This window comes from Myxocyprinus asiaticus, chromosome 12, assembly GCF_019703515.2.
Source record: "Myxocyprinus asiaticus isolate MX2 ecotype Aquarium Trade chromosome 12, UBuf_Myxa_2, whole genome shotgun sequence".
NCBI classification, from domain to species: Eukaryota; Metazoa; Chordata; class Actinopteri; order Cypriniformes; family Catostomidae; genus Myxocyprinus; species Myxocyprinus asiaticus.
This window is the reverse complement of record NC_059355.1, coordinates 3783937-3811206: the sequence shown is the minus strand read 5'-3', so window position 1 is coordinate 3811206 and position 27270 is coordinate 3783937. Positions and strand designations below refer to the sequence as shown.

The 27270-nt window shown below is 39.4% G+C and overlaps 1 protein-coding gene across 1 annotated transcript in view; it reads right to left on the bottom strand.

Moving 5' to 3' along the window:
• LOC127449667 (protein TANC1-like) overlaps window positions 1-27270 on the bottom strand; it is a 134001-nt gene that overhangs the window by 96041 nt on the left and 10690 nt on the right. The window contains exon 2 of the mRNA XM_051713219.1: window positions 17666-17764. Coding sequence (XP_051569179.1) covers window positions 17666-17729 — 64 coding nt within the window. The 5' untranslated portion in view covers window positions 17730-17764. The remainder of the gene's footprint in view (window positions 1-17665; window positions 17765-27270) is intronic.

The following is a 27270-nucleotide window of genomic DNA, read 5'->3' as shown; positions in this document are numbered from 1 at the left end:
TCATGACAGCACCCTTTTTTAAATTAGTATCAGTTTTTTTCTTTTAATCAATTTCCTGTACCCTAACTATCCTGCTGATGGCAGAATTTTAGCAGGATAGTTAGGGTATAGGAAATTGTAGACCAGCATGTCCTCCTCCAGAACTCATTCGGTCAAGCATGTGCTGCTCATGTTTACCTGACACACGTGGTGGCCCATGGTATATCTGTCAGATTAGTCTGAAACACACATGGTGACCTATCACCACTGGAACTGCTTAAGCGCTTGAAAGAATGTTATCCATGATTACGGCCAGCTGCATTTCTGCTACTGAGATTAAGCCTTGTGTTACTGGAATTCAAACCTTTAAACTCAGAAAATATCACTATCAAGTAAAAAACTACCCCTTTGTTAATAGTCAGTCATTCGCTTTGTTCCAAACCTAATGAGCTGCCTACAGAGGCAGCATTTTAAAGGAATTGTTTATAGAAACTTCTGTCATTATTTACTCACCCTCATTTTGTTTCAACCCTATTTGACTTTCTTTCTTATCTGGAACACAAAAGGAGATATTTTAAAGGATGCCATATTTGCTCTTTCCACACATTAGCAGTGTATATAGCAGACTAAAAAAAAGCTCGAAAAAGCATGCAGAAAGCCTGGGTAGCTCAGGGGTAAAGACGCTGGCTACCACCCCTGGAGTTCGCTAGTTTGCTAGTTCGAATCCCAGGGCGTGCTGAGTGACTCCAGCCAGGTCTCCTAAGCAACCAAATTGGCCCAGTTGCTAGGGAGGGTAGAGTCACATGGGTAACCTCCTCGTGATCGCTATAATGTGGTTCGTTCTCGGTGGGGCGCGTGGTGAGTTGAGCGTGGTTGCCGTGGTGGATGACGTGAAGCCTCCACACGCGCTATGTCTCCGTGGCAAGGCGCTCAACAAGCCACGTGATAAGATGTGCGGGTTGGCGATCTCAGACGCGGAGGCAACTGGGATTCATCCTCCGCCACCTGGACTGAGGCGAATCACTACGCGACCACGAGGACTTAAAAGCACATTGGGAACTGGCCATTCCAAATTGGGAGAAAAAGGGGAAAAATCCAAAAAGCATGCAGAAGTGGCTTTTTCAAGTCCAAAAAGAAACTTTTGGAGCTTGATACACACCAGTCCCCATTTACTATTATTGTACAGAAAAGAACAGCCAAAAATTCTGCAACATAACTCCTACTGTGTTCCACAGTGGAAAGAAAGTCATACTGGTTTGAAGGGAGAGTAAATGATGAAAGAATTGATGACAGTATAGCGCGGAGCGGCTCACATGAGCGATTAAATCGGGCTTTCCTCAAAATTGTGGCGCATGCGAGACATTTGAATTCTACATGAGAATTTTCTGTGGAGAAATTCAACCATGTCAAATGGATAAAGAGCCCCGATATTCTGAACAGTGCTGACAAGGGAAAGAGGAAACACCTGTTCTGCACCAGTATAAATTACAAGACTTTTCACATCAACACCCTAACTAACATGCATCAGAGTAAACTGTAACAGAATTTTTCAGTACAACTGTGGAAGATGTAGCCAAGAAAAAACATGGATAGCACATACTCTCCTGTTGTGGGTATGTAAGTATTTTGGATTGAAAGAATTGCTTGACTGTTGTCGAGATGACAAATTGTCACTGTAGTGTTTCCCTCATTCCACAAGGTGATTGATGATGAAATGATTGATGATCACTTGTTTGTGATTGTATGACTTTATTTTTTATATTATACATTTTTTGTCTTCTCTGTATTAACTGAAGTACCTTATTTTTCTTAGATTTCACTTAGCTTTTCAGAGAGCTCAATAACATATTCAAATAATTTTTTGGTTGCATTTGTGAGATAATAAATGTAATTGATTGTGTAAAATAGGCACATAATATCATAATATCGATCACAGAACCCTGAATCGAATCCAAATCGTATCGTGGCAGACTTGGAGGTATTGGCAAACATCGGATCGCTGGCTAAGAGAATCGATACAAGATCGTATCGGGATAAAACTTGGGATTTACACACCTAAAGTGTACAACATGTCACTTTGGACAAAAGCAACAGATAAATGAAAAAGCAATACCATCCAAACTTTCGTTTAACTAAAACTACATTTAATTTGCACATTAATATTAAAAACTGGTAGGGTTGTGCATGATTATTCGATTAACCAAGTACTCATTTAATATTCGAAATCTTGCAATTTGATTTTTCTTTGTGCCTATTCCTACAGTGGGCAACAATGAAACCACTTCTCTCACCTAATTATTGCCATTACAACTAGGGCTGCAACTAACGATTATTTTGATAATCAACTAATCTAAAGATTATTAGAACGATTATTCGACTATTTGGGTGATTATTGCAACGATTAATCATTAGCTCTTAACCAACTATTCAGCTTGTGCCCAGAGTTAAAAGATTGTATTAAACGTGCTTGCTAACAACAAAGAGGACAAAATCATCTTTTAAAAATACCTCTAAATGACATTCACTGAATTAAAGGGGAAAAAAGTTTAATTCAGACAAAAATTCATAGCAATATATCCTATTGTTATAAAGCGTGTTTGTCTTGTTTTCCATTTAAAATGGTCTAAAAATCCTTAAAACAAGATACATTTACTTGAGAAGAAATATATAAGATAATTAGACTTGCTTTAAGAGAATGTATCTTAAATATAAGTGTATTTTGTATATAAGTGTATTTTTTCACTTGGTTATACTTCTGCGAGTGCAGTGAAGACAAAATATACTAATATTCAAGATCTATTCTCTAAAAGCAAATCTAAATATCTTATATGCTGCTTCTCAGGTGAAAGCATCTTTTTTAAAGGATTTTTAGATATTTTAAAATGTTTGTATTTTTAATATTATAGTCACAAATCACTTTTATTGTCACACAACCATATACACAAGTGCAATGGTGTGTGAAATTCTTGGGTGCAGTTCCGAGCAACATAGCAGTCGTGACAGTGATAAAGACATATACCAATTTACAATAACATCAGATTAACACAACACAATTTAAACATCTGATATACACATAATTACACATAACACAATATACAAATAGTAATATTCAATGTACATTATACAATACACACAATATAGAATACACATTATACAATAAAAAAAAAGTATTTATAGTATATATAAAATGTACAGTAGGTTGTATTGTACTGTATTGACATTCAGGTTGTCGGTTGATAGTAAGTTGCCAGTGTGTTGTTAAGAGAATATAATATATAATAATATAATTTATGACAGTCCGGTGTGAGATATAAGATTAATAAAGTGCAGTGCTGATGTATATTGATCGTGGGAGATCAAGAGTTCAAAAGTCTGATTGCTTGGGGGAAGAAGCTGTCATGTAGTCGGCTGGTGCGGGTCCTGATGCTGCGATACCGCCTGCCTGATGGTAGCAGTGAGAACAGCCCATGACACGGGTGGCTGGAGTCTCTGATGATCCTCCGAGCTTTTTTCACACACCGCCTTGTATGTCCTGGAGGGAGGGAAGCTCACTTCCGATGATGTGTCTGACAGTTCGCACCACCCTTTGCAGTGCTTTGCGGTTGTGGGTGGTGCTATTGCCATACCAGGCGGAGATGCAGCCAGTCAGGATGCTCTCTACAGTGCTGGTGTAGAACCGTGTGAGGATGTGGCGGTTCATTCCAAACTTCCTCAGCTGTCTCAGGAAGAAGAGGCGCTGATGAGCCTTCTTCACAAAGACTTCAGTGTGGATGGACCATGTGAGTTCCACAGTGATATGGACACCCAGGAAATTGAAGCTGCTGACTCTCTCCACTGGTGCTCCATTGATGGTGATGGGCCTGTGTTCTCTGTCTTTTCTTCTGAAGTCCACCACAAGCTCCTTTGTCTTACTGACTTTGAGGGAGAGGTTGTGCTCCTGACACCAGTGTGTCAGAGTGTACACCTCCTCTCTGTAGGCTGTTTCATCATTGTCAGTGATCAGACCAACCACCGTTATATCATCAGCAAACTTAATGATGGCATTGGAGCTATGTGTTGCCACACAGTCATGTGTGTACAGGGAATACAGGAGTGGGCTGAGAACACAGCCCTGCGGGGCTCCAGTGTTGAGGGTCAGTGATGAGGAGATGTTGCTGCCCATTTTAACCACCTGTCATCTGCTTGACAGGAAGTCCAGGATCCAGCTGCACAGTGAGCTGTTTAAGCCCAGAACCCGGAGTTTCTTATCAAGCTTGGAGGGCACTATGGTGTTGAATGCTGAGCTGTAGTCTACAAACAGCATTCTCACATAAGTGTTCTTTTTTCCAGGTGGGAGAGAGCAGTGTGTATTGTAGATGCAATGGCATCATCAGTGGAGCGGTTTTTGCGGTAAGCAAACTGCAATGGGTCTAGTGATGGAGGCAGCACAGAGCAGATGTAATCTCTGATTAGTCTCTCAAAGCATTTGCTGATGATGGGGGTCAGAGCAACAGGACGCCAGTCATTTAAGCAAGTGATTTTGGATTGCTTTGGAACAGGCACAATGGTGGACGTTTTAAAGCATGTGGGGACTACAGACAACGAGAGGGAAAGGTTGAAAATGTCTGTAAAAACACCAGCCAGTTGGTTCGCGCACGCTCTGATGACACGGCCCGGAATGCCGTCTGGACCCGCGGCTTTGCAGATATTCACCCGTTGGAAGGATCGGGTTACATCTGCTACAGAGACGGAGAGTGGACTAACCTCTGTAGCTTCGGCCGCGAGAGCTCTCTCCATGAGGGCGGTGTTATTTCCCTTGAAACGAGCATAAAAATTATTTAGCTCATCCGGGAGAGAGACAGCGGTGTTCACGGTGGAAATTTAATTCCCTTTAAAGTCCGTGATGATGTTAATTCCCTGCCACATGCTTCTAGAGTTGGTGGTGTTGAACTGTCCTTCAATCTTGTTCCTGTACTGACGTTTTGCTGCTCTGATAGTTTTTTGGAGGGCATCACTGGCTTGTTTATGCTCCTCCACATTCCCGGAATTAAAAGCGGAGATCCACACATTAAGTGCCGCGCGAACATCGCTATTAATCCAAGGTTTCTGGTTCGGATAGATCCATATTGTTTTGGTCAGAACGACGTCCTCTATGCACTTTCTGATGAAACACATTATGTTATCAGCGTAAAGCTAGATGTCGTCATCAGAGGCGGACCGGAACATCTCTCAGTCCACGTGATCAAAACAGTCTTGTAGCGTAGAATCTGATTGATCCGACCAGCACTGGATCATTCTGAGGGTGGGTGCTTCCTATTTCAGTTTCTGCCTGTAAGCAGGCAGAAGCAGAATGGAAGAGTGGTCCGATTTGCCAAATGGTGGGCGGGGGAGGGATTTGTAGCCATCCCGGAAGGGAGAGTAGCAATGGTCCAAAATCCAGTCTCCTCGTGTGTTAAAACTAATGTGTTGGTGGTATTTTGGTGCGACTGATTTGAGACTGGCTTTGTTAAAGTCCCCGGTCACAATGAACGCGGCCTCAGGGTGCGCGGTTTCCTGCTTGCTTATAATCCCATACAGTTCCTTGAGTGCCCGGTCTGTGTTGGCTTGTGGCGGGATGTACACAGCAGTGATAATGACCACTGTGAATTCTCTCGGTAGCCAGAATGGTCAACACAGAAGCATGAGAAATTCCAGATCAGGAGAGCAGAAAGACTTGAGAGAATGTACGTTCCTCTGATCACACCAGGATTTGTTGATCATAAAACATACACCACCACCTCTGCTTTTACCTAAGAGGTCTTTCGCTCTGTCTGCTCGGTGCACGGAGAACCCCGCAGGTTAAATGGCTGAGTATGGAATCTCCGCAGACATCCAAGTTTCTGTAAGGCAGATAATGCAGCAGTCCCTCGTCTCTCGTTGGAAAGAGATCCACGCTTTCAGCTCGCAGAGCTTGTTGTCCAGAGACTAAACATTTGCCAGTAGAATACTGGGTACCGGGGGTCGATTTGCATGATGTCTTACTCAGATGAGAACACCGGCTCTGTTTCCCCTTTTCCTCCTGCGTTTCCGCGGCCAGGCAGCCGAGACAAAGGGCTCCGCTGGTGTGTTTGTAAACAGTGGGTCGGCATTGAGGAATTTGAAGTCCGGTTTACGGTATGTAATTGCAGAACCAATGTCCAAAAGTGTTTGTCTGTCATAGACAATAAGGCAGACAACATCCAATACAAAAAACATAAGAATAATAAACAAAACAAACAAAACACTACAATGTTGTGTCGGAGCTCGCAACGCAACAGCCATACATGGCGCCATCTTGAGTCCAACATTCTCAGATAAAAATGTTTTCTTCTGCAGTATAGCTGCTTAAGTAAATGTGTGTTGTTTTAAAGGAGTTTTAGATATTTATATGGAAAAACAAGCCAAAACAAAAACAAATCAAAAACATATTTTGTTGCAGTGTATAATGGGGCAAAGACTACCCTCTCTCACCTTTCTGTTCACTTCAATCCATCTTTAACTCACCAAAAAACAAACTCTCTCATTAATAAAGCTGCATATTGCCAATTTTCTTCTCGAGAAGAAATGCACAGTGACATATATTATGATTCAATAAGTCACGAGCTATCACGTTACAATCTAGCTGCAGCAAGCGTGTGTGGGGCAAGCGTGTGCGGGATGAGAAATCCCCGCTTCAGAGTGTGCATCAGCCGGGTGCAATTTCAATCTCTCCCCCTTAGTTTGGGACACACTGCGCAATTTATAGAAGAGGCGCTGACCGCACAGAGAAATGCCAGTTTCAGTGTTTGTAGTTATTTACATGATCTGCTTCCTTATTATTTGAACTTTAATAAAGCTATAACGCATTAAATATAACTGCATTAAAGATGTAACGCCGGGATGTTTCCTTTAAACATGCAAGTTTTGCTTAAGGGCTCTGCTTATTTCACAACGAGAGTGCTTCTGTATTTACTTATTTTGTAGTTTTGCATTATAATTCCCTCATACTTTGCGATCTACATTACCTGAAGCTGTTTGGAAAGTTTAGAGTGCATCTGGACTGTGAGCTGTGTAATTCTTCTTCTCCTCAGTCAGGCGTGAACTGCAGTGCTGCTCTCGTGTCATCATTAGAGTTTTATATGATCTCATGTAACGTTAAATGAGATCAAACGACTGTTCGACAACGGAAATTTTTGTCGACAATTTTTTTTTTATTGTCGATGTTGTCGATAACGTCGACTAATCATTTCAACCCTAGTTATAACTCAGTGCATTAGTTGGCACTGTGGATGCATGACATTGTTAAGGGAATAGTTCACCCAAAAAGAAAATTGTCATTATTTATAGTGACTGTATCACTTCAGAAGACTTGGAAAGTTTTTGTGTCAGTGCCAATGTAATGTTGTTGTTTTTCTAATCATTTTTGGATCTTGATGTTGTTATTCGTGCATAGTGCTATTGTTTCCATAAAAAAAGGTTGAACTTAAATTCTATATTTTAAGTACTCAATTACTTGTTTTGTTAAAGTACTCAACAAAAAAATTAAAATCCCATCCCAAAAATCTGGATGTGTGTGTGTGTGTGTGTGTGTGTGTGTGGATGGAGATATATATATATATATATATATATATATATATACACACACACACACACACACACACACACACAGTTGAAGTCCGAAGTTTACATACACCTCAGCCTAATACATTTAACTCAGTTTTTTCACAATTCCTGACATTTAACCATAGAAAACATTCCCTGTCTTAGGTCATTTAGGATCACTACTTTATTTTAAGAATGTAAATGTCAGAATAACAGTAGAGAGAATGATTTATTTCAGCTTTTATTTCTTTCATCACATTCCCAGTGGGTCAGAAATGTACATACACTTTGTTAGTATTTGGTAGCATTGCCTTTAAATTGTTTAACTTGGATCAAACATTTTGGGTAGCCTTCCACAAGCTTTTCACAATCACTTGCTGGAATTTTGTCCCATTCCTCCAGACAGAACTGGTGTAACGGAGTCAGGTTTGTAGGCCTCCTTGCTCTCACATGCTTTTTCAGTTCTGTCCACAAATTTTCTATCGGATTGAGGTCAGGGCTTTGTGATGGCCACTCCGATACCTTGACTTTGTTGTCCTTAAGCCATTTTGCCACAACACTGGAGGTATGTTTGGGGTCATTGTTCATTTGGAAGACCCATTTGCGACCGAACTTTAACTTCCTAGCTGATGTCTTGAGATGTTGCTTCAATATATCCACATAATTTTCCTTCCTCATGATGTCATCTATTTTGTGAAGTGCACCAGTCCCTCCTGCAGCAAAACACCCCCACAACATGATGCACCCCTATGCTTCACGGTTGGGATGGTGTTCTTTGGCTTGCAAGCCTCACCCTTTTTCCTCCAAACATAACGATGATCATTATGGCCAAACAGTTCAATTTTTGTTTCTTCAGACCAAAGGACATTTCTCCAAAAAGTAAAATCTTTGTCCCCATGTGCACTTGCAAACTGTAGTCTGGCATTTGTATGGCGGTTTTGGAGCAGTGGATTCTTCCTTGCTGAGCAGCCTTACAGGTTATGTCAATATATGACTTGCTTTACTGTGGATATAGATACTTGTCTACCCGTTTCCTCCAGCTTCTTCACAAAGTCCTTTCCTGTTGTTCTGGGATTGATTTACACTTTTTGCACCAAACTACATTCATCTCTAGGAGACTGAATGGGTCTCCTTCCTGAGCAGTATGATGGCTGCGTGGTCCATGGTGTTTATACTTGCGTACTATTGTTTGTAAAGATGAACGTGGTACCTTCAGGCATTTGGAAATTGCTCCCAAGTATGAATCAGACTTGTGGAGGTCCACAATTTTTATTCTGAGGTCTTGGCTGATTTCTTTTGATTTTCCCATGATGTCAAGCAAAGAGGCACTGAGTTTGAAGGTAGGCCTTAAAATACATCCACAGGTACACCTCCTATTCAGTACACCTCCTATCAGAAGCTAATTGGCTAATTGTCTAAAGGATTGACATAATTTTTTGGAATTTTTCAAGCTGCTTAAAGGCACAGTTAACTTAGTGTATGTAAACTTCTGACCCACTGGAATTGTGATAGTCAGTGAAAAGTGAAATAATCTGTCTGTAAACAATTGTTGGAAACATTACTTGTGTCATGAACAAAGTAGATGTCCTAAAAGACTTGCCAAATCTATAGTTTTCTAATATGAATTCTGTGGAGTGGTTAAAAAAAAGAGTTTAAATGACTTCAACAATAGTGTATGTAAACTTCTGACTTCAACTGTGTGTGTGTGTGTGTGTGATATATATATATATATATATATGTGCATACATACATAGTATTTACAGTATGTAAACAATCTAACAGTGTTAAAAAACACCTCTGCTGAGTAAGGAGAAACTGAACACCATAGCAGCTGAGATACCACAGAGAACACATCTGAAACCCCCACACACACACACACACACACACAGACACAGAGAGAGAACAGACCTCAACAGCCGCAAAACATAAACCTGGGACACACAATGCAGATATATCAACTTTCTGTAACAGTCACTCTATACTGCTAGAGATTTATACCTGAGGACCGTAAACACACACAATCTCTCTCTCTCGCTTTCTATCTCACACACACACTATAGGCTAAAGTCAACATCTCAGCACACATCATGCTGTATATAACCCTGTGCTATAACCCAGCATCAAACAGCCCCCTATGTTTTATCAAAATCCTTCTTGATCCAACCTTTGCAAGGCCATAATTTCAAAGCCAGTAGAATACTTCAATCTGACACTCCAAATGCAAAGGGTAATTCCATGAAAGCAGAAGTATGTTTCTTGGGGATAAAAAAAAAAACTCAATACCACCAAAAAGGATTAAGAGAGAAAAAGAAGTCTAAAAAAGGAGAGACAAACACAGAGACACCATTTCCACCTGGTATTAAGATGTGTTTTTGGTGATGCAATCACAAGTGGTCAGTGCTAAATACTTGGAGTGTAACGATTCACTCATCCCACGATTCTTCAAACTAAGTCTGAATCAAGAAAAATTAAGATTGAAAGTTTTTTTTTTTAGAATTATTACTTAAAAGAAATATGCAAAACAGTTCCTTTCCTTTAAAATTTAGCTAAAATTAGGCTACTGTTCTTAAAGTGATAAATGATTCATCAGAGATGTACTTGGACTAAAAATCAGCCCAGAACAGGCCAATGGTACACCAAATGGAAATATTAATAATTCTGCTTGCTGAAAACATGGATATTCATTCATTAAAATTTTATTTTTCTAAAACAATACTGTGTCTGATTACATCTAAATATTCTTTTCAAAAATATATATTTAATGGAAGTGCATGCTTATCCAGTTAAATAATAATAATAATAATGACCAGGGTTTGAAATTAACTTTTTGCACACCGGCCACTGTGGCTGGTAGTTTCCAAGGTCACTAGCCACTCAGCATTTTCACTAGCCAAAATCCCCTGCCGCGCAAAAAGTGATAAAGTTAACTGGAGACTGTAACTGCATGCATTTGTTTGGAAATTTTATTAGAACGAGATTATATTAGTTTAGCAGGACACAGGCCTAATGATTTAAGTCACCTTTAGGATGTCTGAAGGCAAACTTGACCAGTTAGAACAGGAGTTGGATAGATCAGGTCAATAATTTGTCCATAATTCATAAGTTTTTACCCCTACATTAAATTTACCATTGTTCAATATTGTTTAACAGCATTTATTATGATAAGGCCATTAACACAGGTAGGACCATGAATGGCTCCACATTACTGTGGTTAGGTTAATATAGTCTTGATAGTCTTTTCTAAAAAAATAAACTCTAGTATTTGTTATAAAAATACTAATAGCCTAAACACATTTAGAACCTATAACTAAAACTTTCACAGTTGTAATACAAAATAAAGTGTAACAGTTTAGCCTTAACAGATTTAATACAAATCTGTACAAGTTAACAGTTAGTGTTACTGCAGTAAAAAATAAAATAAAAAAATAAAAAAAATAATAATAAACTTTTAGTAAGGATGATGATGTGAATTTTAAAAACTGATGATGAGTAATTGTCTCCTCTTTACCTCATCAGTGCTGTTGATAATGTAGGGGCTGCCTATCTGTTCAAGACGTTTGACTCTCTCCATATAGAGATTTATACAAGAATGTTCTCAGTAGAATTCAAATGGGTCACATAAATTTTGTGTTGTCCGCCGGCCATCTCGATATCGAGTGAATTCTGACTGAATCATGCAAGTTACGCTCTGCGCTGTCCCAAAGCTCTGGCTCCACATATATATATATATATATATATATATATACACACACACCCCCCCCCCACACACACACACACACACACACCCCCACACACATACACATACATAGTGCAAGTCTAAATACAAATCTGTTATATACAGTGCAAGGGAATGTAATGGCAGAAGAGGTTGGATGTGTTGGATAATATGAAAAGACTAAGCTGTATATTGCACATTAATTATTGCTCAATGGGGCAGTTTTAACTGTTCGTGAGAAGGATAGCCTGAGGGGAAAAACTGTTCCTGTGCCTGACAGTTCTGGTGCTCAGAGCTCTGAAGCATTGGCCAGAGGGCAAAAGTTCAAAAAGGTAGTGGGCAGGGTGAGTGGGGTCCAGAGTGATTTTCCCAGCATTTTTCCTCACTCTGGAAGTGTACAGTTCTTGAAGGGAGGGCAGGGGGCAACCAATCATCCTCTCAGCAGTCCAAACTGTCCTTTGTAGTCTTCTGATATCCGATTTCGTAGCTGAACCAAACCAGACAGTTATTGAAGTGCAGAGGACAGACTCAATGACTGCCGAGTAGAACTGTAGCAGCAGCGCCTGTGGCAGGTTGAACTTCCTCAACTGGTACAACCTCTGCTGGGCCTTTTTCACAATGGAGTCAATGTGTGTCTCCCACTTCAGGTCCTGTGAGATGGTAGTGCCCAGGAACCTGAATGACTCCACTGCTGCCACAGTGCTGTTTAGAATGGTGATGGGGGACAGTGTTGGGGTGTTTCTCCTAAAGTCCACAATCATCTCCACCGTTTTGAGCGTGTTCAGCTCAAAGTTGTTTTGACTGCACCAGACAGCCAGCTGTTTAACCTCCCTTCTGTATGCAGACTCATCGTCATCTCGGATGAGGCTGATGACAGTGGTGTCATCTGCAAACTTCAGGAGCTTGACAGAGGGGTCCTTGGCGATGCAGTCGTTGGTATAGAGGGAAAAGAGTAGTGGGAGATCACACATCCCTGGGGGGCACCAGTGCTGATTGTACAGGTGCTAGAAGTGAATTTCCCCTGTCTCACAAGCTGCTGCCTGTCTGTCAAAAAGCTGGTAATCCACAGATAGACATGGGAACAGAGAGTTGGTGTAATTTATTCTGGAGTATAGCTGGGATGATGGTGTTGAAAGCTGAACTGAAGTCCACAAAAAGAATCCTTGCATATGTCCCTGGTCTGTCCAGATGTTGCAGGATATGATGCAATCCCAAGTTGACTGCATCCTCCACACACCTGTTTGCTCGATAAGCAAATTGAAGGGGATCTAGAAAGGGTCCAGTGATGTCCTTCAGGTGGGCCAACACCAGTCTCTCAAATGACTTCATGACCACAGACGTCAGGGCGACAAATCTGTAGTCATTAAGTCCTGTGATTTTGGGTTTCTTTGGGACAGGAATGATGATTGAGCATTTGAAGCAGCATGGGACTTCACACTGCTCCAATGATCTATTGAAAATCAGTGTGAAGATGGGGGCCAGTTGGTTAGCACAGGATATAAGACATGCAGGTGAAACACAATCTGGGCCTGAAGCTTTCCTTATCTTTTGTTTCCGAAAGACACGGCACACATCATCTTCACAGATCTTAAGTGCAGGTTGAGTAGCAGGACAGGGGTTGCAGGAGGTGTTGGTGTTTGTGTGAAGTGAAGGTCAGAGCGGGTGTGGGGTGTGAGATTGGGCCTTTCAAATCTACAGTAGAACACATTCAGGTCATCAGCCAGTTGTTGGTCCACCACAGGGTTGGGGACATTGTCAGGACATTAATAACTTGAAAAATTACTATTACAATTTGAAAAAAATTTCAGAACTTCTTAAACTACTTCAAAGAGTTCTCATTAAAAAAATCCTCCACGTGCAGCAATGACAGCTTTGCAGATCCTTGGCATTCTAGCTGTCAGTTTGTCCAGATACTCAGGTGACATTTCACCCCACACTTCCTGTAGCACTTGCCATAGATGTGGCTGTCTTGTCAGGCAATTCTCACGCACCTTACAGTCTAGCTGATCCCAGAAATGCTCAATGGGGTTAAGATTCATAACACTCTTTTCCAATTACCTGTTGTCCAATGTCTGTTTCTTTGCCCACTCTAACCTTTTCTTTTTGTTTTTCTGTTTCAAAAGTGGCTTTTTCTTTGCAATTCTTCCCATAAGGCCTACACCCCTGAGTCTTCTCTTTACTGTTGTACATGAAACTGGTGTTGAGCGGGTAGAATTCAATGAAGCTGTCAGCTGAGGACATGTGAGGCGTCTATTTCTCAAACTAAAGACTCTGATGTACTTATCCTAATGTTAAGTTGTACATCTGGCCTTCCACATCTCTTTCTGTCCTTGTTAGAGCCAGTTGTCCTTTGTCTTTGAAGACTGTAGTGTACACCTTTGTATGAAATCTTCAGTTTTTTGGCAATTTCAAGCATTGTATAGCCTTCATTCCTCAAAACAATGACTGACTGACGAGTTTCTAGAGAAAGCTGTTTCTTTTTTTGCCATTTTTGACCTAATATTGACCTTAAGACATGCCAGTCTATTGCATACTGTGGCAACTCAAAAACAAACACAAAAACAATGTTAAGCTTCATTTAATGAACCAAATAGCTTTCAACTGTGTTTGATATAACGGCAAGTGATTTTCTAGTACCAACTTAACAATTTAGTATGATTACTCAAGGATAAGGTGTTGGAGTGATGGCTGCTGGAAATGGGGCCTGTCTAGATTTGATCAAAAATTACTTTTTTTAAATAGTGATGGTGCCGTTTTTTACATCAGTAATGTCCTGACTATACTTTGTGATCAGCTGAATGCCACTTTGGTGAATTAAAGTACCAATTTCCTTCCAAAACAGCAAAATCTGTACATTATTCCAGACTTTTGGCCATCAGTGTGTGTGTATATATATATATATATATATAAAAAACATCGCATGTCCACGATGCGCAGTCAAATTTTTTATCGCGATCGATCATGCCACAACAAACCGTTATAACCATACTAAATACAGGTGGAAACGGGGTCCAAAACATTTTGTGGATTTTTGACCTGATCACAATCATATTCAAGGTAAGAAATGTCTTTCCTGAATGCATCCCAGACAACAGCGAAGCACTACCCCACACCTGTCAAACAACCATTGTGCTAAAACAAGCATTTGAAACTTTGCCAGTTGCCTGTGGCTTTAAAAGGAAATAACTGCCCGAACAGAAAATTTGAAAAAGCAAATACATTCAAAAGCACAAGAACTGTGTGACTGACATCAACATGCAGAGACACAGATGAGAAGTACAAACATTTGAAGCTCAGTTAATACAGATAATCCACTAAAATAACAGAGAATTCTGCTCAAAATTTTGCTTTTGTTCTTAAGATTAAATTTCAGCTGCAACTGGGTGAAAGAGTGCGGCAGGTTTTTTTTTTTTTTCGGTTTTTTTTTCTTCACTTTCTGTTATTTTGCATTACAGTAACACACTGACATAGTTATTAGTATTTGACATCATCAAGTCAGAGACCTTCCACTCGAAAACTGATCACAAGTGGTCACAGGAGATGCATTAGTCATGCATTAATCATATTTCACAATTTTCCACATTTTAGGAAAAAAAAAGGGCTGGTGAGGCAAGTGATCGGTTTTGTTTCAATGATATGAAAATAAAAAAAACAAACAATGCATTGACTTCTATTGCCACGTTCTGTATTTTCTAATCAATGTTTTACATGCCACAATAATGTTATGACCTTGAATTATCAGAATTATTATATTTATTGCATTCATTATATTTATAATAATTATAATTAAATAATTATTTGTATAATTATTTATTAAAATAGCCTCTCTTTATTTGGTGCCCTTTTCAGCAAATATTGATATATGTGATTAATTATAATTTATTTGAGTAATTAAATGTCATATCATTAATTTGATTTAAAAAAAATGACTCAATTGACAGCCTATCAAACTATGAAATAACACAAATGTAAATTATAGCTTCTTCAAAGTAGTGACGCTTTGCCTACATTACAGCTCTGCACACTCAGCCAACTTCATGAGGTGCCACCTGGGATGCTTTTCCAGCCGTATTTCATGTATGCTGGGCACTTGTTGACTGCTTTCCATAAAATATATATTTTTTTCCTTTTAATTATTATTATTTTTTTTAAAGAAGTTATGTAAAGCATTCTAAAATACGTACAATTTGTTTTTGTCTACAAAATTCATTTTAAGCATTCAAGCATGAGCCTTTACACCAAAAGGTTTTTAAGATCATAAATAACATAAATTTAGTCAAGTGTGTCCAAATTTTGTACTGGTAGTGTAGCTGCCTATGTAGGCAGACGTTTTCAAACACAGCTAAAACACATCACATTGTGCTCGGTGTAATTCTACAGCTAGTTGTTAACTGCCTGTGTTATGTTCTCAATTCCAGAAAATAGAAAATCGATTTGATTTGAACAAGAATCATCATGTCTGGCAACATAAAAGTTTCTCATGATTTAATTACTTGAGTATCTGGTGCACTTTATTACAATCACTACCGAGTACAGGGCTTCCAGCCAGACAATCCACCTCAAAAGTGGCATCGCTGTGATCTGTCATGTGTGCTGGATGAGTCTCTCCATCTCCTGTAGCTAACATAAGGTGTTGTAAATACTTGATGAGCAATATGTCTCTTCAGAAAACGCACAAGTGTTATCTCTAACCAACCGAGACTTCATCGGCTGTCAGTATCAGAACCAGAGGGAGTTCACCAATCAATGTTAGTAGAGCGGATTTGCACATCAGAGAATGAACAAAGTGACAATCAACTATATTCAAGAGAGGAGGAAATACAAAAGAATTAATTTACTTGCAGCCTTCATCTTTAGAAAGAGGACTTGGAGTTAGATTAACAGATGAAAAGTTTTCTTGTATGTGGGTCAGGTAGTGTTTGTTTGGCAGCTCTTAAACTTGTCTTGACATACTTAACTGATCAAATGAAGTGAGCGGAGCACACATGAATGAGGTTAATTGGAACACAGCTCCATTGAGAGGGCCCGTGGGGAGAGAGGTATCGGGCTAGCGATGGTGCTGAATTCAGCGAGAAGCCCGAGCAGATATCAGGACGATCCTGTGGAACTGGGTGTCATGGTAACATGACATCATTAATGAAGTGATGACACTCTTTTGTTGCAATGTTTTATGTTTACAAGCAGTGTTAATCTTGTCAACTAAATCGCTGACGAAAACATTAGTTGATGAAGGGTTTTTTGATTTCTTCAACGATAACGAAGACTAAACGGAAAAGACGAATCATGACAATAATTAAACGATTTTATTCAAGTACACTTTTGACGAAAATATGATGAGATAAAAATAATACTGCAAGATATTAACAGTGCAAGATAGAAATAGAAGAAGAAACATCTAGAGTCTATATGTTTTTAGGAGACACTAGATCTAATCTAATTAGATGATCTAATAATTCAGCAACAATTTACATCTGTAGAGTGAATCAAATGAACAGGTGAACTTGAAGTGATCCGAATATGTGTAACTTGCATTGCGTAACTTGTGTTGTTAATACGCTGTTTCCGTAAAAAACATGCTACACGCAATGTAATATCCTAAACTGGCTAAATCACAGAAAATTAACAACAGTCTCTAAAGCATGAAGAATTCAGAATACAGTATGCTTACTCCTAAAAAGTAGCTAATATTTCATTCTAGTCATTATTATTTCATGAGCTCAGGTTTTCACAACAAGGACAGCTGTACTGTATTTTGTATATGTCTCTTATCTGTTTGATACGTTTAAATTAAGAAAATGTTTATACATTTTTTTTCTAAATGTTTAAGACTTTTTTTTTGTCATTTTGCAGATTATCGTCAACTAAATGTAGTATTTTCATTGACAAATTATATGCCATTTTCATCTGAGTAAAATTGACTAAAATGAATGAATATAACATGATGAAATACTGACTCATCTTAAAGGATGTTTTCGTTAAAAGACTAAAACTATGACTAAATCAAACAAAAAAACTGTGTAAAAGTTAACACTGTTTACAAGAAAGTGACAAGACTGACAGGTCTGAAAGTGTAGAGACTCTTAAAGGAATTTGCATTGCTGGATTATGTGTGTTTAGCCTAGAAGAGCCTAGCCTCTCAGCAGGAAGTACTGACAAGACACAGCTAGAGCAGCGTATAGTCAGTCGGAATGCAGGAAAATCACTAAAACATTTATCAAATCCCAAACACAGCTCTGTAAAACTCTTTGAGAGCCATTAGCCAATTATGCAGTTCAGCTAAAATACAGAATGTACACATAGCAAATGAATGCAGTCAACAGAAAAAACATTTAACAGTTCAGTAACTGTTTATAAAAGTCCTTTTTCATTCCTTCTAGGCAAAAAGAAGCTTACCTGCATCCCTCTTGACAGTTCTCCCTCCTGCCTCTCTCCCTTTCTTCAGCACCGCCTTAAACATGTTATAATTCCAACCCTTTTCGCAGTCCTCCAACCCTGTAGAGACAAAAAATAATAATAATTATCGAAGACAACATTTAGAAAGCACATAAACAGAAGTAACAGACTAATCGCACTGTATTTGGCGACAGGAGGTCGAAATTTCTGTCCACTGAAATCGGACTGCACTTACTGAAATTCGAGCCACTGCCCCCAGTGGCCGAAGCTGGACATGTTGAACATTAACACATTTAAAGTGCTGAATGTATGACTGAACGTATTTCCGGGTGAAATGTCCACAGAGTGGTGCCAAAAGCCAGTTGTGTTTTAATACAGTCAACAGGAAGGCATATTTTATTAACCCTACACCCTAACCAAACCGTCAATAGAATAACAATTTAATTTAAGAGCGAATATGCGACATCTGAATCGTGCTCACCATTGTTTGTTCAGATTTTTAAAAAAATGTGGTTGATTCTCAAACATAACACAGAACAAAGTAAAATATACACATGCACAGAGTCAACCATTATCCCCATTAACCCCCCTTAATTCCCTATCCCCCTACCCAATCCCCAACCGCACCCCCCAACAAATATTCGCACGGTCCAAGCCTGAGTATACACACATAAACACGGAGAGAGAAAACAAAAAGGGGGTTTCACATGGCCCTCACCGAGAGCCTTCCAGAAAGGTAATGTATTTGTCCCATTTCACACCATTTGCATCTATTCTGCCAAACTGTTTGTATGACACTTTTTAAATGCCACCACCCTGCCCAATTTGGTGAACCAATCTTGAAATGAGGGAGCACCAATTGACTTCCATCCTCTAAGAATTATTTATCTGCCAATAATTACACTAGTTTAGACCCAGCTTTTTGTATATTTGTCACCTTTTTTAATAACCGCCCCATCACCCAATATACAGTGCTGTGAAAATTCATGTTTCCCTCAATCATTGAATTTCACCCTGTCCCTGAAGCAGCAAAGCATCCCCACACCATCCCACTACGACCACCATGCTTGACCGTAGGTATGACCTTTTTGTGGAATTCTGTGTTTGATTTACACCAGATGTAACGGGACCCCGTCTTCCAAACAGTTCCACTTTCGACTCATCAGTCCACAGAACAATCTCCCAAAGTTTCAAGGATCATCGAGGTGTGTTTTGGCAGAATTCAGATGATCCTTAATGTTCTCCGGGGTTAGCAGTGGTTTTCACCTCGCCACTCTTCCATGGATGGCATTTTTGGCCAGTGTCTTTCTGATAGTGGAGTCATGAACAGTGACCTTTATTGATGCGAGAGAGGCCTGCAGTTCCTTGGATGTTGTCCTTGGCTTTTTTGTGACTACCTGAATGAGTCGTCGCTGTGCTCTTGGAGGAATTTTGGAAGGTCGGCCACTTCTGGAAAGGTTCACTACCAAGCTAAGTTTTCTCCATTTGGAGATAACGGCTCTCACTGTGTTTCTTTGGAGTCCCAGAGCCTTTGAAATTGCTTTTTAACCCTTCCCATTTCAATCACCTTTTTCCTCATCATTTCTGGAATTTCTTTCGACCTTGGCATAGTGTGCTACTGGGTGAGAACTTTTAGTCAACTTCATGCTGCTGAAAAAGTTCTATTTAGGTGTTGATGTTATTGAGAGGGCTGGCAGTAATCAGGTGTGTGTGTGTCTAGTCCAGCTGAACCCCATTATGAATGCAGTTTCATAGATTTGGGGATTTAGTAACTAAGGGAGCAAATCCTTTTTCACACAGGCCCAGTTGTTATACTTTTTTGCTTCAATAAATAACACTATCATTTAAAAACTGTATTTTGTGTTTACTCAGATTGCCTTTGTTTTATGTTAGATTTTGTTTGAATTTTTGAAAAAATTTTGTATGAGATATACACAAAAACAGAAGAAATCAGGATTTCTTTTTCACAGCACTGTACATAGTCTGGTGGCAGAATAAAACTTGAGTATCTAAAATTTCATAGATAAAATTCTGGACTCTTACTTAGAATTCTTGAATCTTAGCACAGAACCACAGAGCATGGGCTATGTCTCTATTATCCAGCTGACATCACCAGCAGGAAGGTGTGTCTTTTAAACCAAGCCTAAACAATCTAGAGGGAGTCCAGTAGAAACAATGCACAATCTTAAACTGTATAAGGTAAATTGTAATATTCTGACAGTGTGAATAAGTTGGGTCTTCTTTACAGATTCCTTTCATCAGGCTCCTACTGATAAAACTACAGTCATCTCTTGGAATTTCAGAAGGCCAACAAAACAACTTAAATTTTCCTACAGTCAGAGAGCATTACAAGAGTACAGATTTTACACAGATGGAAAACTGATAGCTTGGTCCATAATTATGAAAATGCACCATAGTTCTTCCATAGTTTTAACAGTTATATTTGTAATAGTTCATGGTAACCATTAAACCATGCATGGCTCCTAACTACCATGGTTAGTAACTATGGTTTCTATATTAAGAACTATGGCATTTGTGTAATGAAACACAATGTACTGTGGTAATACAGTACAGTTAGTGTTACTGCAGTAAATCCATGGTCAAGTTTTGTAAGCGTTGTGATCTGAGAATTGAAAAGCCTTCTAATTTATGTTTTCTCCTGTTTTCTTTGTCAGTGCCATTTAGAATGTGGGGGCTGTTTGTTTTAAACTAATTTCATCACCGATACATAAGAGTTTTGCAACAGACAATTCTGTACCACATTCAAACGGGTTTCGCAATCCCTGCCGCGCATCTTACTGCTTCACAAACTCATTTAAAATAGTCTGTGCGGTTGAGACCAGTCCGCAAATTACCGCACCTGCTCTGCCCTCGTGCTGCTATGATTAAGCCGCATTGATAATTGACCAGTGTAGCGCTGTTTCATTCCGCTTTTAAAATGATCAAAATGCACTCCAAAACATACAGATGACAGGGGAAGGCTCATTTATATTCACAAGGAAAGCGCTTACTGACTGTTCAGTGAAACGTTACGATCCCCTGCCATCCTACGTTTCAGAAAAGAGCTCGCAGGCCACTTGAAATGAAGAGAGTTTGATATGTGTTGTTATGTGGTGATGTCACTGTGAGTGTGAGTATTTGTGTGTGTGTGTGTGTGTGTGTGTGTGTGTGTGTGTGTGTGGTAGGGTCTCTTTCGCAGTATAGAAAGTGCACAGCTGACTGGGGCTGGAAAGCGTTAAGTCAATAATATTAAATTAACCATGTGAAATCCCAAGAGTGGAGATGCATATAGGGGAAACACTGCTGAAGCTTAATGCCTCTTTCCAAAGGCTCTAAGCACCATACAAAGAGTGTCTGCAGCTTTAGGGGTTGTGTACTACCCTCAAAAATAGTATAAAGTAAATGGCGCAACTGTAAATACCTGAAAAATTGAGACCTAGAAATCCCAATTTGCTGTTATATTTTCAGACGATCTCAAAGCTTTGTTTTCATAAAAGTCAACAAGTGTAGCAACACCCCTCTCCATTTATTCTTTCCTGCAAAAGGGGGACTTGTTAATTTATAATCTGGGGTTCAGCCATATGCTTGAAGAAACATTTAGGTAAGTTTCAAAATTGAACATATGAGAAACTTTGTCCATACTGAATGTAAGTGTGAAATAATGGGATGCATTTTTACTTCTCTAGGCAATTTAATTTACCTGTTGGCAAGGCTTTAACAAGCTCTTCCAAAATAATATCTGAGTCAAGAAAGTTTTTTTTGATCATTTGTCAATTTAGGAAGTTCTAATGGCTCTACAAAGTTGCTAATATCCTTATCGGTAGACGAAGATGTGGAACTATAAAGATCGAAATAGAATATTAATATATGTGGCAGAGGTAAATATATTGCCTCCAGAAGACTTCACAAAATGAATGGTGGAAAAAAACTCTCCGTTTTATGTATCTGGCAAGAGTTTCCCTGCCTTGTCTCCCGACTCAAAGAATGTCTGTCTTGCCCTGAACAAGCAAAACTCTACCTTCTGTGACAAAATAGTATTGTACCTACATTTTAGCTGAGTCAACTCTCAAAGACCATTGGATGACATTCGGCGCTTCAGCTATGTTTCAGCACTTTTAATACTCTTCAAATTCCATGAATTCCAGTGCTTTGATCTTTATAATGAATGAGGCATATTGTATGATCCGCCCCCTAAGAACTGCCTTATGCGCCTCCCATTCCATGCCCACAGAGGACAAATTTGCCTCCACATAAACAATAACTTCTGTCTTAAACATTTGTTTAAATGCTGGGTCCTACAGAAGGGATGTATTAAAGTGTCATCTTCATGATTTTCTTTTCTCTGTATGCGGCAACATCTCTAAACACACCAAAGCATGATCTGAAATTAAAATGTTCCTAATTGAGCAATCAGTAACAGATGGAATAAGTGACTTAGATCTATATAATATATATATATATATATATATTCTGGATTAAATCTTATGAGCTGATGAAAAAAAGGTGTAGTCCCTCCCAGTTGATTCCGAAGTCTCCAAATGTCTGTAAGACCAAGAATTTTACACATCCCTACACTACACATGTAGTGTCAATGTTGCTCTAAAGGGTCTACACACTTCTGCATCACTATGATCGAGGACTGGATCCATTAAAAGATTGAAGTCTCCACCCAAAACCATATCATAGAGGATCCCAGTGGCTTGTAACTTTCCCTCAAGATCTATAAAAAAAAAAGTTCTGATCATCAGCGTTGAGTGCATAAATATTAGCCAAAATAAGACAAACAATGACTCTTTAATCTGTTTAAAACAATTAAATTGTAAATGCTTGCTTATCAATATGATGACTCCCCTGCTCTTACTCAAACCAGTATTGCAAAACACATGCCCACCCGATGCTCTACCAAGTTTTTCAGCTTCCTGCGAAGAAAGGTGCGTTTCTTGAAGGAACACTATATCAAATGTTTTACGCTTAAGATATAACCTTCCTTCTTTTTATAGGGTGCCCCAGCCCATTAACATTCCACGTGAAGAGAAACCTTTACCTATATTAAAGTGTGACATATTGACATGCAAAGAAAAATTGTGTAACCAAGGCTAAATTATATAAACCACAATTCAGAATAAAAAGACCCTCTGGAACAACATTGCTACAAGTTTACTTCAGTCCGGTGCTTTTTTTGTTTGTTTGTTTGTTTGTTTTTTTAAACACACCACACAACTGAACTGCACATGAAAGTTTTCAATGACATAAGCCCCAGTAAATAACAACATCAAAACCACAAAATGAACAAACAGACTCAATAATAAGCCAATAAAGGAAAATATAATGATAAAAAAAAGTAGATAGAGAGAGAGAGACAGTGGGCAACCAACCACATAAACCACATGTGAAAGTCTTAGTCCATCCTTGGCCTCAATTCTCAGTTTAGCTGGGAAAAGCAAAGTGAAGCTCACATCCTGTGCGTCAAGTAATTTCTTACACTCTTTGAAACTCTCCCATTTCGATTGTGTAACACTGACAAAATCTGGAAAAACCATAATGTTGTAATCCTCCCAGCACAACTTGCCTTTATTCCTCGCTGCACGTAAAACAAAGTCTCTATCTGCGGAATGCAATCTGCGGAATGCAATGTTGGGCCTCATGTGCTCAGATAGGAGACAAAGGCAGGCCTACACACAGTCATAAAGCCTGATAACACAAAATGGCACCAAAATCAAATAAAGGGAGTCCAAACAGACAACAGATCCCATCAAGCCTTGCTTGAATGTGAAATTCTGAAGGATCAAACTCTCAACTCCTATTGGATGAAATGCACAACAGAACGCGTCCCTCAACCATGATGTCACCGAGAGTATAAAACTCTGGAGATTCCTCCTAAGCTTGCTTCCAGCTATGGTATTCGCTGTGTTTAATTGCAGCCCTGCTGCTCCCAGGTGTAGCCTCGCTGCCCAAGGAAGTAACATACATACCGGAACTTTGGCCATACAATCTCCATCTCACTAGACGAGCCGAGATTTTCTGTGTTCCACCAAGCATGCTAACGGATCTGAAGGAGACTGCCGAGCAATCCGCGTCTCACCCTTTTGCCTGCAGAAGTGAAGAAAGAAGATTTCTTTCTCTTCTTCAACCGAGTCGACTTCGCTGAATTCTCTGCCAACCCGCAGAGAATCAGCCGCCATACCACACGCCAACAGAGCGAGGAAACGGCCTCCCATCATCACCCGAACTTCAAGGAATGACGGACGAACACACATTCTACCTGTGTCCTCACGTGACTCAAGTAAGAGGTTTACATCTGGGCAGAGATAAATCATTATAGTGTGTTATTCTTGTGTATCAGTGTTATTGCTTGTACAGTTTACGGACCGCCGAGTCCACTCATTGCTGCTAATAATACTCAAGGTATTATTTGTAAATTACTGTCACCACGAATGAGATTTGCGGTGTTGTCGTCCAACCACGATGGGCTGTTTCTGCATTTCTGCCATCATGAGTGGGACCGGCACACTGAGTTTATCCATTAAAGAACAACAACCGCGGCGGACAGATTACGAGCTGTTCATCGTGTCTCTGAGTGATAAAACGGTTGCCGTCTCTCCCACGATCGCTAAACCAGCTTCGATGCCATCACCCTGTTCTCTCTCTCTCGTACTAACCACACACACATTTGGCGAACATATAACTTGGCGATAGAGCCCAGCTTTGTCCCTAAGTTATCATAACAACAGAGACAAGCGTTAAACGGGCAGACGCCATTAACCAGTCCTTCCGCCCACATTCGCAGCCACATTCTCTGGCCAGAAACCTCACTTGACGTACTCTCCACAAGAGCCACGCCCGCCATTTTGTGCACTCCTTCTCTCCTTACACACACACACACACACACACACACACACACACACACACACACACACCCATTCACACACACCTACCCTCCTCTCATGTATTATAGGCTTATCTGTTACCATATCTAATCATGTTACTGTTTAGTTAATAGTTGGAAGTCAGAAGTTTATCGACTGCATTGTATTGATTATTCATTGACATTACTGCATCAATAAATTTGTTATACTTTAAAGAGAAGTGTTTTGGTATTGTTCTGCATGCACCTGTACCAAGGGCTGACAGGGGATGTCAATGCTCGGATTCAAGCCTTCATTGTTTTCCTTTTGAATGTCGATGTTCTCCGGATGTCGACTTTCCTAAGAAAACAATCCTATATTGTGACTGCTATACTCTCTGGTTATTAGTCCCTGATTCCAGGGTGGTGCCCCGGCAATATTAATCCTTATTAATATACTATCGATTTTGATAATTGATAGTTATCTTTGATGATTGTTGATTTGAAGGATTAATAAGCTAATGTTGATTATAATCAATGTTCTATTGATTTTAATAATTAATAATTATCTTTGATAATTAATATTCTACTGATTTTGATAATTGATGGTTATCTTTTATGATTGTTGATTTAAAGGATTAATAAGCTAGTGTTGATTCTAATCAATGTTCTATTGATTTTAATAATTAATAATTATCTTTGTAATTATTCATTATTACTAATAACCAAACCCGCTCCTGAACGAAGCCCCAACAGCAAGAATCTTGCCAGAATGGGTCGGGGTCCGTCACACGCTCTAAGAAGCTGACCGAGAGCTCTGTGCGCACTCTTTATTTCCAGATGACAGCAAAGTGTAGCAGAGAATGCCACTAGGCTGCTTCCACTCACACAGCGTCACGTGACTCCCCATTCACCATTGTTTGTGAACGCAATTACCTCCTGGTTTCCATGGGACCAGAACCCTTGTCGCATAAGTTGCTCATGAAAAACCCTATCAGTAGCGACAGAGGGAAAGGTGATCACATGTGAACTGATGCATTACTGTCTTATTGAGGATGGCGGTTGTCAGTAATTTGGTAAATGGGGTTTTGAAGCGAATGTCGAATTCCTGTGTGATCATGTTGGAAGCAAGCAGATCTGGTCAACAACACAAACCTTTTCCAATAATACTTTGTAACTTGGACTTCGTTAGTCACATCCAACAAAAACGATGGAAAACAAAACTCCCTATTCATTTTATGTATGTGCCTGTGTTGCTACCTCATGATGTGGGAAATGGTTGATGATATTCCCTGCATTCCACATCTCATTAACGCTCTGCTGCCTGGTCTTGGGCATATAAACAAATAAACAAAGCAACAGCAAGGGCCAGTGGTGCCCACACAGAGTAAACAGTAGCACATCCCTCACAAAATCTATGAAATGTCAAATAAAAATACATTTAAGTTAACAGTACATTAGACAAAAAACAAACAAACTGAAAGACCTTAGTAAGCAAGGAAAGACCAGTTGCTGTACAACACTAAAAATAAGTGTGAAGGGGAAACAAGCGTGCCACTGTCCTTCGTGCGTCCACACTACTACCAAACGGCAGCTGTCCACAATGTCGTCTTTCAGACAATGGAAGGAAATACCAGCCCATCTACCAAACCATTACTTGATTCTAAAATAGCAGAATGGATTAGACTGATATCGGATTATACAGACCTGCAGGCTGGTCACTCAGTGACAGGCAGGACAGAGTTCTGGTGAGAGAGTAGGATATTTGCTAGTTAGAGATGCAAGTAGAGCTGTTTCCATTCTAATTCTCTTAGTGAAGTCTAATTGTAATGTTGAGACAGTCAAACATTTACAGCTGGTTTCTAAGTCAATGACTGCTCAATGGATCTACATACACTTAGGGGTTTCCTTGTGTCAAGGCTTTTCATGCAGTTTAAACAACAGGGATTAGAACCAGGACTGGTCAATTCAAGAAATATTTATTAAATATTCAATTTTGTTGGCAATATAAAATTGAGTAACATCATCATGAACATTGATATATTTTAATGCACTATTTATTTACCCTATGTAGGCTAGTCTTTTCATACATTTCAGAGCAAATACATAAATATTTATTATGAGGCTGGGAAATTTAACACGTTAATTTCTGCGATTAATATTTTTTTATATAACGCAATTGATGCAGTATCCTTTTTTTTTTTTCACTTCCTGAAACTTCACGCGATAAGAGCAAGGTGTCCCGAGATGCTCCTAGCAGGTTACTTAGCCTTACAGGTTCGGATTAGGGTGGGGTTAGGGCATCCATCTGCTGCCTGCCAGGAACAAATCCCAGGCACTTTTGTACAATGGGCGAAACTTCAAAGTTATTTTGCATGCGCAAGATGATATTTTGAGTGCAAAATTGTTTTTATGAACGCGCAAGATGATATTTTGAGCGCACAAAAAATGTCTGCACGTGCAAGATTATATTTTGAGCACACAAAAAATTATTTTGCACGCGCTTAACTCAGTTTTGTAAAGCAATGTATCTTCTTTCAAAGACAAATTCATTTTGAGCAAACGAAAATCAATTTTGCGCTTGAATAAAGTTTATTTGAATGTGAATTTGCTCAGAATTCTTAAATTTAGCTTTCTCCTCCTACCCACTCTGTGTGCAAAATACCTTTTTGCATGCTCAAAACATCATCTTGCGCACTCAGACATTTTTTGTGCGCTCAAAATATAATTTTGTGCGTGCAGAATTGTGACACAAATATAA